The sequence below is a fragment of the Oncorhynchus clarkii genome, chromosome 33 (genome assembly GCF_045791955.1).
Source record: "Oncorhynchus clarkii lewisi isolate Uvic-CL-2024 chromosome 33, UVic_Ocla_1.0, whole genome shotgun sequence".
NCBI lineage: Eukaryota > Metazoa > Chordata > Actinopteri > Salmoniformes > Salmonidae > Oncorhynchus > Oncorhynchus clarkii.
Window position 1 is genome coordinate 32,259,155 of NC_092179.1, and position 19,968 is coordinate 32,279,122.

Here is a 19,968-nt window from a genome sequence, read left to right on the forward strand (position 1 = left end):
AGAGCGAGAGAAGGAGGAGAAAGGAGAGAGAGGGAAGAGGAGATATAGGGAGGGAGAGGGGAAAGAGAGGAAAGAGAGGAGAGAGAGAGAGAGAGAGAGAGAGAGAGAGAGAGAGGAAGAGGAGAGAGAAGGGAGAGGAGATATAGGGAGGGAGAGAGGAAAGAGGAAAGAGAGGAGAGAAAGAGAGAGGGGGAGAAAGGAGAGAGAGGGAAGAGGAGAGAGAAGGGAGAGGAGATATAGGGAGGAAGAGGGGAAATAGGACAGAGAGGAGAGAGAGAGAGAGAGAGAGAGAGAGAGAGAGAGAGAGAGAGAGAGAGAGAGAGAGAGAGAGAGAGAGAGAGAGAGAAAAGGAGGAGAAAAGAGAGAGGGAAGAGGAAGAGGAGAGAGAAGGGAGAGGAGATATAGGGAGGGAGAGGGGAAAGAGGACATAGAGGAGAGAGAGAGAGAGAGAGAGAGAGAGAGAGAGAGAGAGAGAGAGAGAGAGAAAGACAGCAGAGGATGGAGAGAAAATGTCCTGCTCTCTCTCTCTCTCTCTCTCCCTCTCTCTCTCTCTCTCTCTCTCTCTCTCTCTCTCTCTCTCTCTTTGAACACTGTGCGACTCTCCTGTGGGAACACCAGCATGCGTTGAGAGGTTGTGACATCACGTCACCCCCGGCAACCACTCAGGACATATTACCATAAAGCGGACAGACAGGTGGTTGGGATTACCATACGGCCGGTACGACACACGTCAACGCACACGTCAACCTATCCACACACACACACACACACACACACACACACACACACACACACACACACACACACACACACACACACACACACACACAGTTTCTACCTGATACTGGGCATTACATTCCCCCAGAATACTCCTCTCCTCCTCCTCCTTTCTTCACCTCCTCCTCCTCTCCCTACCCACAATCCCTTGCATTGACCCGCTCCTGAACCTGTCCCTTGAGGCTATATCTATTGGCTTCTCTAAAGATGCATATAAACCTACCTTTCCACTGTGACTAGAGCCTAAGGTAACATGTCAGACCCTCTGTCGACCTGTCACAGGTGATTGAAGCCTTGTGGAGACTTTCACTGAAATGACTGAAGCCTTGTGGAGCCTTTCACTGAAATGACTGAAGCCTTGTGGAGACTTTCACTGAAATGACTGAAGCCTTGTGGAGCCTTTCACTGAAATGACTGAAGCCTTGTGGAGCCTTTCACTGAAATGACTGAAGCCTTGTGGAGCCTTTCACTGAAATGACTGAAGCCTTGTGGAGCCTTTCACTGAAATGACTGAAGCCTTGTGGAGCCTTTCACTGAAATGACTGAAGCCTTGTGGAGACTTTCACTGAAATGACTGAAGCCTTGTGGAGCCTTTCACTGAAATGACTGAAGCCTTGTGGAGCCTTTCACTGAAATGACTGAAGCCTTGTGGAGACTTTCACTGAAATGACTGAAGCCTTGTGGAGACTTTCACTGAAATGACTGAAGCCTTGTGGAGCCTTTCACTGAAATGACTGAAGCCTTGTGGAGCCGTTCACTGAAATGACTGAAGCCTTGTGGAGACTTTCACTGAAATGACTGAAGCCTTGTGGAGCCTTTCACTGAAATGACTGAAGCCTTGTGGAGACGTTCACTGAAATGACTGAAGCCTTGTGGAGACTTTCACTGAAATGACTGAAGCCTTGTGGAGACGTTCACTGAAATGACTGAAGCCTTGTGGAGACTTTCACTGAAATGACTGAAGCCTTGTGGAGCCTTTCACTGAAATGACTGAAGCCTTGTGGAACCTTTCACTGAAATGACTGAAGCCTTGTGGAGCCTTTCACTGAAATGACTGAAGCCTTGTGGAGACTTTCACTGAAATGACTGAAGCCTTGTGGAGACGTTCACTGAAATGACTGAAGCCTTGTGGAGCCTTTCACTGAAATGACTGAAGCCTTGTGGAGACTTTCACTGAAATGACTGAAGCCTTGTGGAGACTTTCACTGAAATGACTGAAGCCTTGTGGAGACTTTCACTGAAATGACTGAATGGATTTTTGGATGGAGTTTTCGTAGGGTTTGGAACGTCTATATTAATGAAGTAGATGCTGGCTTCGTTTGAACAGCAGATGAGTTTTTCCAGATTTCGGAGCCCCTGTTAGTTAGTGGTCTTTCGGAGCCCCTCCGTTCTGAGTGTCTCCTCCCTCTACCCTCCGTTCTGAGTGTCCCCCTCTCCCCTCTGTTCTGAGTGTCTCCCCCCTCTCCCCTCCTTTCTGAGTGTCTCCTCCCTTTCCCCTCCGTTCTGAGTGTCTCCTCCCTCTCCCCTCCGTTCTGAGTGTCTCCCTCTCCCCTCTGTTCTGAGTGTCTCCCTCTCCCCTCCGTTCTGAGTGTCTCCCCCCTCTCCCCTCCGTTCTGAGTGTCTCCCTCTCCCCTCCTTTCTGAGTGTCTCACTCCCCTCCGTTCTGAGTGTCTCCTCCCTCTCCCCTCCTTTCTGAGTGTCTCCTCCCTCTCCCCTCTGTTCTGAGTGTCTCCCTCTCCCCTCCGTTCTGTGTGTCTCCTCCCTCTCCCCTCTGTTCTGAGTGTCTCCCTCTCCCCTCCATCGTATAGTCTCTTTTCATCCCTTTCTTTCTCTGTCCCAGGAGTCTTGTTGTCTGGTCTGCGGTCACAGGGAGGGCAAACACACACACACACACACACACACAAACACACACACACACACACACACACACACACACACACACACACACACACACACACAGCGCTCTTACCCGCTCAACACCCCCAGAACCAGATTTAGAACGAAAAAGGATCCAAAGATGACGAGACTGACAAAATAGGCCCAGGGAAGTTCATAGCCCATAGCATCTTGCATCTAGAGAACAGAGAGAAGGAAGAGGAGGAGGGGTTTAGAGAGAGAGGACAGGGATTGTAAGACAAGAAGGAGGAGGAGGGGTTTAGAGAGAGAGGACAGGGATTGGAAGACAAGAAGGAGGCAAGAAGACAAGAAGGAGGAGGAGGGGTTTAGAGAGAGAGGACAGGGATTGGAAGACAAGAAGGAGGCAAGAAGACAAGAAGGAGGAGGAGGGGTTTAGAGAGAGAGGACAGGGATTGGAAGACAAGAAGGAGGAGGAGGGGTTTAGAGAGAGAGGACAGGGATTGGAAGACAAGAAGGAGGAGGAGGGGTTTAGAGAGAGAGGACAGGGATTGGAAGACAAGAAGGAGGAGGAGGGGTTTAGAGAGAGGACAGGGATTGGAAGACAAGAAGGAGGAGGAGGGGTTTAGAGAGAGAGGACAGGATTGGAAGACAATAAGGAGGAGGAGGGGTTTAGAGAGAGAGGACAGGGATTGGAAGACAAGAAGGAGGAGGAGGGGTTTAGAGAGAGAGGACAGGGATTGGAAGACAAGAATAGGGGGGTTAAAAAAGAATGAAGGAAATAAACAAAGCTAAGAAATTGCACAATTACACAAAAGCAGAAAACGGCAAGGTTGGAGAAGTGTGTGCATTTGTGTGTGTACGTGCCAGCACTCATATGTGTGTATTTGTACGTGTGAAGGGTAAAGCTACTTCAGATACAAAACCCCAAACAATGGAGCTAATTAATTCATTTACAATGTCAAGCTCCCACTCTAGAATTCCAACAAGTACCCTGTGACAGGAAAGAGAACCAGAACGTTGGAGACAACGAGAGATCATCAGAACTCTAGAATACTACTGAACAATATCTCAGCTGTGAACAAATGCCTCTTGATCACAAACACCCTTGAACAAAGCCCTCTCTGGTCGTTGTAGAGTTAAGTAGTGCAGTGTGTGTGTGTGTGTGTGTGTGTGTGTGTGTGTGTGTGTGTGTGTGTGTGTGTGTGTGTTTAACTATACTTGTGGGGACCAAATGCTATTTCTAGGGGGTTTAGGGTTAAGATTAGATTTAGGTTTAAGTTTAGGGTTAGGGTTAAGGTTAGGGTTAAGGTTAGAATTCGACCTTAAGAGTACAGGTTATGGCAGGTTATGAGCGTGTGTGTGTGTGTGTGTGTGTGTGCGTGCGTGCGTGTGTGTGTGGCTGCGGCATGGTAGTAGAGACATACTGTGATATGGTGATAGAGACATAATGTGATATGGTGGTAGAGACATAATGTGATATGGTAGTAGAGACATAATGTGATATAGATGGTGGTAGAGACATAATGTGACATGGTAGTAGAGACATAATGTGATATGGTAGTAGAGACATAATGTGATATGGAGGTAGAGACATAATGTGATATGGATGGTGGTAGAGACATAATGTGATATGGTGCTAGAGACATAATGTGATATGGATGGTGATAGAGACATAATGTGATATGGATGGTGGTAGAGACATAATGTGATATGGTAGTAGAGACATAATGTGATATGGTAGTAGAGACATAATGTGATATGGTAGTAGAGACATAATGTGATATGGTGGTAGAGACATAATGTGATATGGTGCTAGAGACATAATGTGATATGGTAGTAGAGACATAATATGATATGGATGGTGGTAGAGACATAATGTGATATGGATGGTGGTAGAGACATAATGTGATATGGTGATAGAGACATAATGTGATATGGTGGTAGAGACATAATGTGATATGGTAGTAGAGACATAATGTGATATGGATGGTGATAGAGACATAATGTGATATGGATGGTGGTAGAGACATAATGTGATATGGTAGTAGAGACATAATGTGATATGGTAGTAGAGACATAATGTGATATGGATGGTGGTAGAGACATAATGTGATATGGATGGTGATAGAGACATAATGTGATATGGATGGTGGTAGAGACATAATGTGATATGGTAGTAGAGACATCATGTGATATGGTGGTAGAGACATAATGTGATATGGTAGTAGAGACATAATGTGATATAGATGGTGGTAGAGACATAATGTGACATGGTAGTAGAGACATAATGTGATATGGTAGTAGAGACATAATGTGATATGGAGGTAGAGACATAATGTGATATGGATGGTGGTAAAGACATAATGTGATATGGTGCTAGAGACATAATGTGATATGGATGGTGATAGAGACATAATGTGATATGGATGGTGGTAGAGACATAATGTGATATGGTAGTAGAGACATAATGTGATATGGTAGTAGAGACATAATGTGATATGGTAGTAGAGACATAATGTGATATGGTGGTAGAGACATAATGTGATATGGTGCTAGAGACATAATGTGATATGGTAGTAGAGACATAATGTGATATGGATGGTGGTAGAGACATAATGTGATATGGATGGTGGTAGAGACATAATGTGATATGGTGATAGAGACATAATGTGATATGGTGGTAGAGACATAATGTGATATGGTAGTAGAGACATAATGTGATATGGATGGTGATAGAGACATAATGTGATATGGATGGTGGTAGAGACATAATGTGATATGGTGGTAGAGACATAATGTGATATGGTAGTAGAGACATAATGTGATATGGATGGTGGTAGAGACATAATGTGATATGGTAGTAGAGACATAATGTGATATGGTGATAGAGACATAATGTGATATGGTGGTAGAGACATAATGTGATATGGTGCTAGAGACATAATGTGATATGGATGGTGATAGAGACATAATGTGATATGGTGGTAGAGACATAATGTGATATGGATGGTGGTAGAGACATAATGTGATATGGTGATAGAGACATAATGTGATATGGTAGTAGAGACATAATGTGATATGGATGGTGATAGAGACATAATGTGATATGGTGGTAGAGACATAATGTGATATGGTAGTAGAGACATAATGTGATATGGTAGTAGAGACATAATGTGATATGGTAGTAGAGACATAATGTGATATGGTAGTAGAGACATAATGTGATATGGATGGTGATAGAGACATAATGTGATATGGATGGTGATAGAGACATAATGTGATATGGATGGTGGTAGAGACATAATGTGATATGGTAGTAGAGACATAATGTGATATGGTGGTAGAGACATAATGTGATATGGTAGTAGAGACATAATGTGATATGGTGGTAGAGACATAATGTGATATGGTAGTAGAGACATAATGTGATATGGAGGTAGAGACATAATGTGATATGGATGGTGGTAGAGACATAATGTGATATGGTAGTAGAGACATAATGTGATATGGTGGTAGAGACATAATGTGATATGGTAGTAGAGACATAATGTGATATGGTAGTAGAGACATAATGTGATATGGTGGTAGAGACATAATGTGACATGGTAGTAGAGACATAATGTGATATGGATGGTGGTAGAGACATAATGTGACATGGTCGTAGAGACATAATGTGATATGGTGGTAGAGACATAATGTGACATGGTAGTAGAGACATAATGTGATATGGATGGTGGTAGAGACATAATGTGATATGGTGGTAGAGACATAATGTGATATGGATGGTGATAGAGACATAATGTGATATGGTGATAGAGACATAATGTGATATGGTAGTAGAGACATAATGTGATATGGTAGTAGAGACATAATGTGATATGGTAGTAGAGACATAATGTGATATGGATGGTAGTAGAGACATAATGTGACATGGTAGTAGAGACATAATGTGATATGGTAGTAGAGACATAATGTGATATGGATGGTGATAGAGACATAATGTGATATGGATGGTAGTAGAGACATAATGTGATATGGTAGTAGAGACATAATGTGATATGGTAGTAGAGACATAATGTGATATGGTAGTAGAGACATAATGTGATATGGTGGTAGAGACATAATGTGATATGGATGGTGGTAGAGACATAATGTGATATGGTAGTAGAGACATAATGTGATATGGTGGTAGAGACATAATGTGATATGGATGGTAGTAGAGACATAATGTGATATGGTAGTAGAGACATAATGTGATATGGTGGTAGAGACATAATGTGATATGGATGGTGGTAGAGACATAATGTGATATGGTGGTAGAGACATAATGTGATATGGTAGTAGAGACATAATGGGATATGGTAGTAGAGACATAATGTGATATGGAGGTAGAGACATAATGTGATATGGATGGTGGTAGAGACATAATGTGATATGGATGGTGATAGAGACATAATGTGATATGGTAGTAGAGACATAATGTGATATAGATGGTGGTAGAGACATAATGTGACATGGTAGTAGAGACATAATGTGATATGGATGGTGGTAGAGACATAATGTGATATGGAGGTAGAGACATAATGTGATATGGATGGTGGTAGAGACATAATGTGATATGGTAGTAGAGACATAATGTGATATGGGTGGTGGTAGAGACATAATGTGATATGGATGGTGGTAGAGACATAATGTGATATGGTAGTAGAGACATAATGTGATATGGATGGTGGTAGAGACATAATGTGATATGGTGGTAGAGACAATGTGATATGGTAGTAGAGACATAATGTGATATGGTGGTAATGACATAATGTGATATGGATGGTGGTAGAGACATAATGTGATATGGTAGTAGAGACATAATGTGATATGGTGGTAGAGACATAATGTGATATGGTGGTAGAGACATAGTGTGATATGGTAGTAGAGACATAATGTGATATGGATGGTGGTAGAGACATAATGTGATATGGATGGTGGTAGAGACATAATGTGATATGGTAGTAAAGACATAATGTGATATGGTGGTAGAGACATAATGTGATATGGATGGTGATAGAGACATAATGTGATATGGATGGTGGTAGAGACATAATGTGATATGGTAGTAGAGACATAATGTGATATGGTAGTAGAGACATAATGTGATATGGTAGTAGAGACATAATGTGATATGGTGGTAGAGACATAATGTGATATGGTGCTAGAGACATAATGTGATATGGTAGTAGAGACATAATGTGATATGGATGGTGGTAGAGACATAATGTGATATGGATGGTGGTAGAGACATAATGTGATATGGTGATAGAGACATAATGTGATATGGTGGTAGAGACATAATGTGATATGGTAGTAGAGACATAATGTGATATGGATGGTGATAGAGACATAATGTGATATGGATGGTGGTAGAGACATAATGTGATATGGTGGTAGAGACATAATGTGATATGGTAGTAGAGACATAATGTGATATGGATGGTGGTAGAGACATAATGTGATATGGTAGTAGAGACATAATGTGATATGGTGATAGAGACATAATGTGATATGGTGGTAGAGACATAATGTGATATGGTGCTAGAGACATAATGTGATATGGATGGTGATAGAGACATAATGTGATATGGTGGTAGAGACATAATGTGATATGGATGGTGGTAGAGACATAATGTGATATGGTGATAGAGACATAATGTGATATGGTAGTAGAGACATAATGTGATATGGATGGTGATAGAGACATAATGTGATATGGTGGTAGAGACATAATGTGATATGGTAGTAGAGACATAATGTGATATGGTAGTAGAGACATAATGTGATATGGTAGTAGAGACATAATGTGATATGGTAGTAGAGACATAATGTGATATGGATGGTGATAGAGACATAATGTGATATGGATGGTGATAGAGACATAATGTGATATGGATGGTGGTAGAGACATAATGTGATATGGTAGTAGAGACATAATGTGATATGGTGGTAGAGACATAATGTGATATGGTAGTAGAGACATAATGTGATATGGTGGTAGAGACATAATGTGATATGGTAGTAGAGACATAATGTGATATGGAGGTAGAGACATAATGTGATATGGATGGTGGTAGAGACATAATGTGATATGGTAGTAGAGACATAATGTGATATGGTGGTAGAGACATAATGTGATATGGTAGTAGAGACATAATGTGATATGGTAGTAGAGACATAATGTGATATGGTGGTAGAGACATAATGTGACATGGTAGTAGAGACATAATGTGATATGGATGGTGGTAGAGACATAATGTGACATGGTCGTAGAGACATAATGTGATATGGTGGTAGAGACATAATGTGACATGGTAGTAGAGACATAATGTGATATGGATGGTGGTAGAGACATAATGTGATATGGTGGTAGAGACATAATGTGATATGGATGGTGATAGAGACATAATGTGATATGGTGATAGAGACATAATGTGATATGGTAGTAGAGACATAATGTGATATGGTAGTAGAGACATAATGTGATATGGTAGTAGAGACATAATGTGATATGGATGGTAGTAGAGACATAATGTGACATGGTAGTAGAGACATAATGTGATATGGTAGTAGAGACATAATGTGATATGGATGGTGATAGAGACATAATGTGATATGGATGGTAGTAGAGACATAATGTGATATGGTAGTAGAGACATAATGTGATATGGTAGTAGAGACATAATGTGATATGGTAGTAGAGACATAATGTGATATGGTGGTAGAGACATAATGTGATATGGATGGTGGTAGAGACATAATGTGATATGGTAGTAGAGACATAATGTGATATGGTGGTAGAGACATAATGTGATATGGATGGTAGTAGAGACATAATGTGATATGGTAGTAGAGACATAATGTGATATGGTGGTAGAGACATAATGTGATATGGATGGTGGTAGAGACATAATGTGATATGGTGGTAGAGACATAATGTGATATGGTAGTAGAGACATAATGGGATATGGTAGTAGAGACATAATGTGATATGGAGGTAGAGACATAATGTGATATGGATGGTGGTAGAGACATAATGTGATATGGATGGTGATAGAGACATAATGTGATATGGTAGTAGAGACATAATGTGATATAGATGGTGGTAGAGACATAATGTGACATGGTAGTAGAGACATAATGTGATATGGATGGTGGTAGAGACATAATGTGATATGGAGGTAGAGACATAATGTGATATGGATGGTGGTAGAGACATAATGTGATATGGTAGTAGAGACATAATGTGATATGGGTGGTGGTAGAGACATAATGTGATATGGATGGTGGTAGAGACATAATGTGATATGGTAGTAGAGACATAATGTGATATGGATGGTGGTAGAGACATAATGTGATATGGTGGTAGAGACAATGTGATATGGTAGTAGAGACATAATGTGATATGGTGGTAATGACATAATGTGATATGGATGGTGGTAGAGACATAATGTGATATGGTAGTAGAGACATAATGTGATATGGTGGTAGAGACATAATGTGATATGGTGGTAGAGACATAGTGTGATATGGTAGTAGAGACATAATGTGATATGGATGGTGGTAGAGACATAATGTGATATGGATGGTGGTAGAGACATAATGTGATATGGTAGTAAAGACATAATGTGATATGGTGGTAGAGACATAATGTGATATGGTAGTAGAGACATAATGTGATATGGATGGTGATAGAGACATAATGTGATATGGTAGTAGAGACATAATGTGATATGGATGGTGGTAGAGACATAATGTGATATGGTGGTAGAGACATAATGTGATATGGTAGTAGAGACATAATGTGATATGGATGGTGGTAGAGACATAATGTGATATGGATGGTGGTAGAGACATAATGTGATATGGTAGTAGAGACATAATGTGATATGGTGGTAGAGACATAATGTGATATGGTGGTAGAGACATAATGTGATATGGTAGTAGAGACATAATGTGATATGGTGATAGAGACATAATGTGATATGGTAGTAGAGACATAATGTGATATGGTGATAGAGACATAATGTGATATGGTAGTAGAGACATAATGTGATATGGATGGTGGTAGAGACATAATGTGATAGGGTGGTAGAGACATAATGTGATATGGTAGTATAGACATAATGTGATATGGTAGTAGAGACATAATGTGATATGGTGATAGAGACATAATGTGATATGGTAGTAGAGACATAATGTGATATGGTGGTAGAGACATAATGTGATATGGATGGTGGTAGAGACATAATGTGATATGGTAGTAGAGACATAATGTGATATGGATGGTGGTAGAGACGTAATGTAGTATATTGCCTTGTTGAGAAGACATAATGTAGTATATTGCCTTATTGAGAAGACATAATGTATAATGTAGTATATTGCCTGGTTGAGAAGACATAATGTAGTATATTTTCTGGTTGAGAAGACACTCCTGGTTGAGAAGACATAATGTAGTATATTGCCTGGTTGAGAAGACACTCCTGGTTGAGAAGACATAATGTAGTATATTGCCTGGTTGAGAAGACACTCCTGGTTGAGAAGACATTCCTTTCATTGTTCCTTCAGACCTTCAGTTACAATGCTACTGTAACAGAACTCAGTCAGTCAATGCTACTGTAACAGAACTCAGTCAGTCAATGCTACTGTAACAGAACTCAGTCAGTCAATGCTACTGTAACAGAACTCAGTCAGTCAATGCTACTGTAACAGAACTCAGTCAGTCAATGCTACTGCAACAGAACTCAGTCAGTCAATGCTACTGCAACAGAACTCAGTCAGTCAATGCTACTGCAACAGAACTCAGTCAGTCAATGCTACTGCAACAGAACTCAGTCAGTCAATGCCTGTGAGCTGAACTGAGCACACATGGCTTGTGTCCCAAACGGCACCTATGTGACATTTGGTACACACTTATACAGTAGTCAGAATAGCAGACAGACAGGCAGGCAGATAGACAGTACAGAGAGGGGGTGTAGAGCCAGGCCCATTTCATCCATCATGGTCTTAATTAATAACATGTCCCCACATTTACAGGGTAAAAACAGTCAAGGTCACTGAAACACACATTTTGTAATGGTTGACAGCTAAAACCTGCCAGAGGATATTAGACATTGTGTGTGTTTGTTTGTGTACGCTTGTTTGTGTGTGTGTGTGTGTGTGTGTGTGTGTGTGTGTGTGTGTGTGTGTGTGTGACAAAGCTACATAGTATTTGTGTAGTGTGAGGTAGATCCTCGTACAGTGAGAATAGGGAACAGTTTCCTCTGGGTTTCTCATTTAACCCAGACCAGACTGTTCTCTCTCTCTCTCTCTCTCTCTCTCTCTCTCTCTCGCTCTCTCTCATTTTCCCTCCCTCTATCTCCCTCTCTTTCATTTTCCCTCCCTCCTCTCTTCACACACTCACTCACCCCTAATACTGCCTAGGTGTTAATAACGGGGGACTTCAATGTATTGTTATCATTAATATTATGTTTAATTTATTTATTTATTTACTTTATTTAACCAGGCAAGTCAGTTATGAACAAATTCTTATTTTACAATGACGGCCGGCTGTGATACAGTGCCCTATACTGGGGAATAGGGTACCTATTGGAACACGACCCAATACAAGTCACCAGCATCCCCTCCAATGAAGAAGTGTAGGGAATGTGCAGTGTGTGTGTGAGGTGCGCTGAACTGTCATGGACTAGAAACACACACACTGTCTCATCACTCATCTGTTATCAGCTGGGGATCTGATTGGCTATCGTTTCCCGAGGCAGGAAATTGGCACTTTACAGTCAGTGGCTATGACGCGATGGGATAACAGGTGTGTGTGTGCATGTGTGTGTGTGTGTGTGTGTGTGTGTGTGTGCATGTGTGTGTGTGCATGTGTGTGTGCATGTGTGTGTGTGCATGTGTGTGTGTGTGTGTGTGTGTGTGCATGTGTGTGTGTGTGTGTTCATGTGTTTTTGTGTGTCTGAAAATACAATTTCTCTTCGCGTTTCATCAGTGTTATTTTCATTCTGTTGATATCTCTCATGGTCCGTTCAGTGTTTCTCAATGGATGACGCCCAACAACCTTCTTCCAAACTATGATATGTACTGAGCCTTCAGAAAGTATTCAGACCCCTTGACTTTTGGATTAAATCATTTTTCCCCTGTCATCAATCTACACACAATACCCCATAATGACATCACAATAGCCCATAATGACATCACAATACCCCATAATGACATCACAATACCCCATAATGACATCACAATACCCCATAATGACATCACAATACCCCATAATGACAAAGCAAAAACATATATATTTATATTTTTACTTTGCTCCGTTCATCTTTGCCTTCATCCAGACTAGTCTCCCAGTCCCTGCCACTGAAAAACATCCCCACAGCATGATGCTACCACCACCATGCTTCACCGTAGGGAGGGTGCCAGGTTTCCTCCAGACATGATGCTTGGCATTCAGGCCAAAGTGGTCAATCTTGGTTTCATCAGAGCAAAGCATCTTGTTTCTCATGGTCTGAGTCCTTTAGGTGCCTTTTGGCAAACTTCAAGCGGGCTGTCATGTGCTTTTTACTGAGGAGTGGCTTCCGTCTGGCCACTCTACCATAAAGGCCTGATTGGTGGAGTGGTTGTCCGTCTGGATGGTTCTCCCATCTCCACAGAGGAACTCTGGAGCTCTGTCAGAGTGACCATCGGGTTTTTGGTCACCTCCATGACCAATGCCCTTCTCCCCCAATCGCTCAGTTTGGTCAGATGGCCAGCTCTAGGAAGAGTCTTGGTGGTTCTAAACTTCTTCCATTAAAGAATGATAGAAACTACTGTGTTCTTGGGGACCTTCAATCCTGCAGAAATGTTTTGGTACCCTTCCCCAGATCTGTGCCTCGCACAATCCTGTCTCGGAACTCTACGGACACTTCCTTTGACCTCATGGCTTGGTTTTTGCTCTGACATGCACTGTCAACTGTGGGACCTTATATAGACAGGTGTGTACCTTTCCAAATAATGTCCAATCAATTGAATTTACCACAGGTGGACTCCAATCAAGTTGTAGATCAATGGAAACAGGATGCACCTGAGCTCAATTTTGAGTCTCATAGCAAAGAGTCTGAATACTTATGTAAACAAGGTATTTCTGTTTTAAATATTTTATAAATGTGCAAAGATTTAGACAAATCTGTTTTCGCTTTGTCATTATGGAGTATTGTGTGTAGATTTCTAAGGATATTTTTTTATTTAATCCATCTTAGAAAAACGCTGTAACGTAACAAAATGTGGAAAAAGTCAAGAGGTCTACTAAAGGCTGTACCAACTGTAGAAGACGAGAGTAAACTCATCTAGGGCTTAATGATGAGTTAAGAGGTCTACTAAAGGCTGTACCAACTGTAGAAGACGAGATTAAACTCATCTAGGGCTTTATGATGAGTTGAATCAGATGTTCTGGTGTTGGACCAGAACTCATCTAGGGCTTTATGATGAGTTGAATCAGATGTTCTGGTGTTGGACCAGAACTAATCTAGGGCTTTATGATGAGTTGAATCAGATGTTCTGGTGTTGGACCAGAACTAATCTAGGGCTTTATGAAGAGTTGAATCAGATGTTCTGGTATTGGACCAGAACTCATCTAGGGCTTTATGATGAGTTGAATCAGATGTTCTGGTATTGGACCAGAACTCATCTAGGGCTTTATGATGAGTTGATTACTTATCACCACCTAAGGGCTCCACTACGTCACCGGTAGAGGACGGCTTGAGAACGTTCATAACGATGACATGAGGTGACCTCGTGATGGGGAGGTGCAGCCCATGAGGTGACCTTGTGATGGGGAGGTGCAGCCCATGAGGTGACCTCGTGATGGGGAGGTGCAGCCCATGAGGTGACCTCGTGATGGGGAGGTGCAGCCCATGAGGTGACCTCGTGATGGGGAGGTGCAGCCCATGAGGTGACCTCGTGATGGGGAGGTGCAGCCCATGAGGTGACCTCGTGATGGGGAGGTGCAGCCCATGAGGTGACCTCGTGATGGGGAGGTGCAGCCCATGAGGCGACCTCGTGACGTGGGGAGGTGCAGCCCATGAGGTGACCTCGTGACGGGGAGGTGCAGCCCATGACGCGACCTCATGGCGTGGGGAGGTGCAGCCCATGAGGTGGGGAGGTGCAGCCCATGAGGTGACCTCGTGATGGGGAGGTGCAGCCCATGAGGTGACCTCGTGACGGGGAGGTGCAGCCCATGAGGTGACCACGTGACGGGGAGGTGCAGCCCATGAGGTGACCTCGTGATGGGGAGGTGCAGCCCATGAGGTGACCTCGTGACGTGGGTAGATGCAGCCCATGAGGTGACCTCGTGACGGGGAGGTGCAGCCCATGACGTGACCTCATGACGTGGGGAGGTGCAGCCCATGAGGTGGGGAGGTGCAGCCCATGAGGTGACCTCGTGATAGGGAGGTGCAGCCCATGAGGTGACCTCGTGACGGGGAGGTGCAGCCCATGAGGCGACCTCATGACGTGGGGAGCTGCAGCCCATGAGGTGACCTCGTGACGGGGAGGTGCAGCCCATGAGGCGACCTCGTGAAGGGGAGGTGCAGCCCATGACGTGGGGAGGTGCAGCCCATGAGGTGGGGAGGTGCAGCCCATGAGGTGGGGAGGTGCAGCCCATGAGGTGACCTCGGTGATGGGGAGGTGCAGCCCATGAGGTGATCTCGTGACGGGGAGGTGCAGCCCATGAGGTGACCTCGTGATGGGGAGGTGCAGCCCATGAGGTGACCTCGTGACGGGGAGGTGCAGCCCATGAGGTGACCTCTGTGATGGGGAGGTGCAGCCCATGAGGTGACCTCTGTGATGGGGAGGTGCAGCCCATGAGGTGACCTCGTGTTGGGGAGGTGCAGCCCATGAGGTGACCTCGTGACGTGGGGAGGTGCAGCCCATGACGTGACCTCGTGACGTGGGGAGGTGCAGCCCATGAGGTGGGGAGGTGCAGCCCATGAGGTGACCTCGTGATGGGGAGGTGCAGCCCATGAGGTGACCTCGTGACGGGGAGGTGCAGCCCATGAGGTGACCTCGGTGATGGGGAGGTGCAGCCCATGAGGCGACCTCATGACGTGGGGAGCTGCAGCCCATGAGGTGACCTCGTGACGGGGAGGTGCAGCCCATGAGGCGACCTCGTGACGGGGAGGTGCAGCCCATGAGGTGACCTCGTGATGGGGAGGTGCAGCCCATGAGGTGATCTCGTGACGGGGAGGTGCAGCCCATGAGGTGACCTCGTGATGGGGAGGTGCAGCCCATGAGGTGACCTCGTGACGGGGAGGTGCAGCACATGAGGTGACCTGGTGATGGGGAGGTGCAGCCCATGAGGTGACCTCGTGATGGGGAGGTGCAGCCCATGAATGTGTGGAATGGACCGGGGTCACCAGAAACTGATCCGTGAAGCCCTGATCTCCATCCTTGGTGTAGACTCACCCAGTAGAGGACGTCTGTCCAGCCCTCCATGGTGATACACTGGAACACCGTCAACATGGCAAACGCAAAGTTGTCGAAGTTAGTGATGCCATCGTTAGGCCCCTCCCAGCCCATCATGCATTGCGTGGCGTTCTGGGAGCAGTGGCGGCCGTGAGCCCCGTTAGGAGCGCAGGGGGCCGGCTTCTCCTCCACTATGGGACCTGTAGGGAGGACACACAGATTTAACCACATGTATACACGTGTGTGTGTGTGTGTGTGTGTGTTCCTACCTCTGTAGAAGGGATGTCCCTCTCTGTTATAGAAGCAGGTGTGTGTGTGTGTGTGTGTGTGCGTGTGTGTTCCTACCTCTGTAGAAGGGATTTCCCTCTCTGTTATAGAAGCAGGTGTGTGTGTGTGTGTGTATGTGTGTGTGTGTGTGTGTGTGTGTGTGTGTGTGTGTGTGTGTGTGTGTTCCTATCTCTGTAGAAGGGATGTCCCTCTCTGTTATAGAAGCAGGTGTGTGTGTGTGTGTGTGTGTGTGTGTGTGTGTGTGTGTGTGTGTGTGTGTGTGTGTGTGTGTGTGTGTGTGTTTCTACCTCTGTAGAAGGGATGTCCCTCTCTGTTGTAGAAGCAGGTGTGTGTGTGTGTGTGTGTGTGTGTGTGTGTGTGTGTGTGTGTTCCTATCTCTGTAGAAGGGATGTCCCTCTCTGTTATAGAAGCAGGTGTGTGTGTGTGTGTGTGTGTGTGTGTGTGTGTGTGTTCCTACCTCTGTAGAAGGGATGTCCCTCTCTGTTATAGAAACAGGTGCGGTGCATCTTGCCCATGAACAGCTCCAGGCCGATGATGGCGTAGATGATGATGACGAACAGGACCAGCAGGGCGATGTGCAGGAGAGGAACCATGGCCTTGATGATGGAGTTCAGCACAACCTGAAGGCCTGGAGAGGGAGAGGAGACAGTGTTTCACATCGAGACTCCACAACAACCACACGTTAACACACACACACACACACACCTTATATATGCAGACAGGTAGGTAAGCACGGGTCTCGTCACTAGCAGGCTGATTAGCTCTGCAGCATCAGTCTAGAAGTGATCCCATCGAAGCAGTTTTGGCCGAGGGGCGTTGCACAAAACACATGAGAAAGCGATTGGATCACCTTCGACCAATCAAAAAAACAGAAGCCACAGCGCTGCATTTTCTAGGTTAAAAACAAGATGTTATCTTCATCCTAGATATATACACGTCCACGTGAGACTAACAGACGGTTTGTTGCCAAACCGTAAAGATCAGGCTACTGCATCAGATTCAATACAGAGACCGTCTCGATACACTAAACCTCCGACAGCCTGCAGTTCATCCAACCTTCTCGTCATTTTCCATGATTTGCTTTGTGAAAGAGTGGAGCAGGTCTGACGGCCAGCAGAGTTCATTCAGCAGAGTTCATCTGTACGACCAGCAGAGTTCATTTGTACGACCAGCAGAGTTCATCTGTACGACCAGCAGAGTTCATCTGTACGGACAGCAGAGTTCATCTGTACGGACAGCAGAGTTCATCTGTACGACCAGCAGAGTTCATCTGTACGGCCAGCAGAGTTCATCTGTACGGACAGCAGAGTTCATCTGTACGACCAGCAGAGTTTATCTGTACGGACAGCAGAGTTCATTCAGTAGAGTTCATCTGTACGGACAGCAGAGTTCATTCAGTAGAGTTCATCTGTACGGACAGCAGAGTTCATTCAGTAGAGTTCATCTGTACGGACAGCAGAGTTCATCTGTACGGACAGCAGAGTTTATTCAGCAGAGTTCATCTGTACGGCCAGCAGAGTTCATCTGTACGGCCAGCAGAGTTTATCTGTATGGACAGCAGAGTTCATTCAGTAGAGTTCATCTGTACGGACAGCAGAGTTCATCTGTACGACCAGCAGAGTTCATCTGTACGACCAGCAGAGTTCATCTGTACGACCAGCAGAGTTTATCTGTACGGACAGCAGAGTTCATTCAGCAGAGTTCATCTGTACGACCAGCAGAGTTTATCTGTATGGACAGCAGAGTTTATTCAGCAGAGTTCATCTGTACGACCAGCAGAGTTCATTCAGTAGAGTTCATCTGTACGACCAGCAGAGTTCATCTGTACGACCAGCAGAGTTCATCTGTACGACCAGCAGAGTTCATCTGTACGACCAGCAGAGTTCATCTGTACGACCAGCAGAGTTCATTCAGTAGAGTTCATCTGTACGACCAGCAGAGTTCATCTTACGGACAGCAGAGTTCATCTGTACGACCAGCAGAGTTCATCTGTACGACCAGCAGAGTTCATCTGTACGACCAGCAGAGTTCATCTGTACGACCAGCAGAGTTTATCTGTACGGACAGCAGAGTTCATTCAGCAGAGTTCATCTGTACGACCAGCAGAGTTTATCTGTATGGACAGCAGAGTTCATTCAGTAGAGTTCATCTGTACGTGAAGCTTCATGTGAAGCTTTCACCTCATAAGTGTGACGTTAGGCGCGTCGTTGTCTTACTGCCTGTCAGCGACGGAGCTTTGCGTTCCTCATCAACTAAACCACACCCCCCCGGTTCATCAGAGGAAGCTGATTGGTCCGAGGCAACGGTGATAGGATAAGGCTGGGCTAAGTCTCACACCAAACTGATATTTGTGCAGCGTTTAATGTAAGCCGGCGCGATCCGGCGTCTCCCGAGGCTATGTAGACACTACCGAAAGGCCTAGAGAGACACGATAACACAGGTTAACTAGGGGAGACAGAGCTAGCTAGCTGTGTGTGGGTCTCCCTTCCCCCCATAGACTCCCAATGTATCACCTAGCTGTGTGTGGGTCTCCCCTCCCCCCATAGACTCCCAATGTATCACCTAACTGTGTGTGGGTCTCCCCTCCCCCTATAGACTCCCAATGTATCACCTAGCTGTGTGTGGGTCTCCCCTCCCCCTATAGACTCCCAATGTATCATCTAGCTGTGACCACAGACAGTAAAGCCATCTTGTAAATCAGTGGTCTGGTCACCATGTCAGAGATCAGCCCAGACTATCATCAGCCCAATATTACACGCTATCTCCTCCCCCAATCTCCTCCCAATCTCCCGCTGCACCTGCTCCCCAGTGGAGGAGGAAGGGGGGTGGCTGACCAATACCCCTGAAGTCTCTCCAGGTTCAGACAAATCATTTTCTCCTAAACTAGTTGACAGAGTAATCCACTATGCTGTGTTTGTCAGTAGTTGACTTAGTATTACTTTGACCTTTAAATGCGTTTACGATTTAACATAATATCAATCAATACCAATTTCCGAAATGGGAAATTAAGTTTACACATTTCTAATGTACACTTCATACAGGTAAAGTGTTGCTTCCCTCCCTCCCTCCCTCCCTCCCTCCCTCCCTCCCTCCCTCCCTCCCTCCCTCCCTCCCTCCCTCCCTCCCTCCCTCCCTCCCTCCCTCCCTCCCTCCCTCCCTCCCTCCCTCGCTCGCTCCCTCCCTCTCTCCCTCTCTCCCTCCCTCCCTCTCTCCCTCCCTCCCTCCCTCCCTCCCTCCTGCCCTCCCTCCCTCCCTCCCTCCCTCTCTGATTCTTGTAAGATATTTCATGTCCTGCGCCCTTTGTGTCGTTGTGTGTGTGTGTGTGTTGTTGTGTGTGTGTGTCGTTGTGTGTGTCGTTGTGTGTGTGTCATTCTGTGTGTGTGTGTGTGTGTGTGTGTCGTTGTGTGTGTGTGTGTGAGACTCACTGGGCACCCCAGACACCAGTCTGAGTGGCCTGAGCACCCTGAACGCCCGTAGTGCCTTCACATCAAAGCCCGCTGCCTTCCCTCCTATGGGCGTCCCTCCATCCACTTTGGTGGCCTGCTCTAATATAGCACT

General features: G+C 45.0%; 1 protein-coding gene across 1 annotated transcript in view; it reads right to left on the reverse strand.

Moving 5' to 3' along the window:
• The window catches only part of LOC139393293 (calcium channel, voltage-dependent, L type, alpha 1C subunit), a 511,196-nt gene that overhangs the window by 115,355 nt on the left and 375,873 nt on the right, over positions 1–19,968 (reverse strand). The window contains exons 5-8 of the mRNA XM_071141816.1: positions 19,836–19,968; positions 16,868–17,038; positions 16,123–16,322; positions 2,747–2,850 (exon numbers count right to left, since the gene is read on the reverse strand). The exon at positions 19,836–19,968 is cut by the window's right edge and continues 7 nt beyond it. Coding sequence (XP_070997917.1) covers positions 2,747–2,850; positions 16,123–16,322; positions 16,868–17,038; positions 19,836–19,968 — 608 coding nt within the window. The remainder of the gene's footprint in view (positions 1–2,746; positions 2,851–16,122; positions 16,323–16,867; positions 17,039–19,835) is intronic.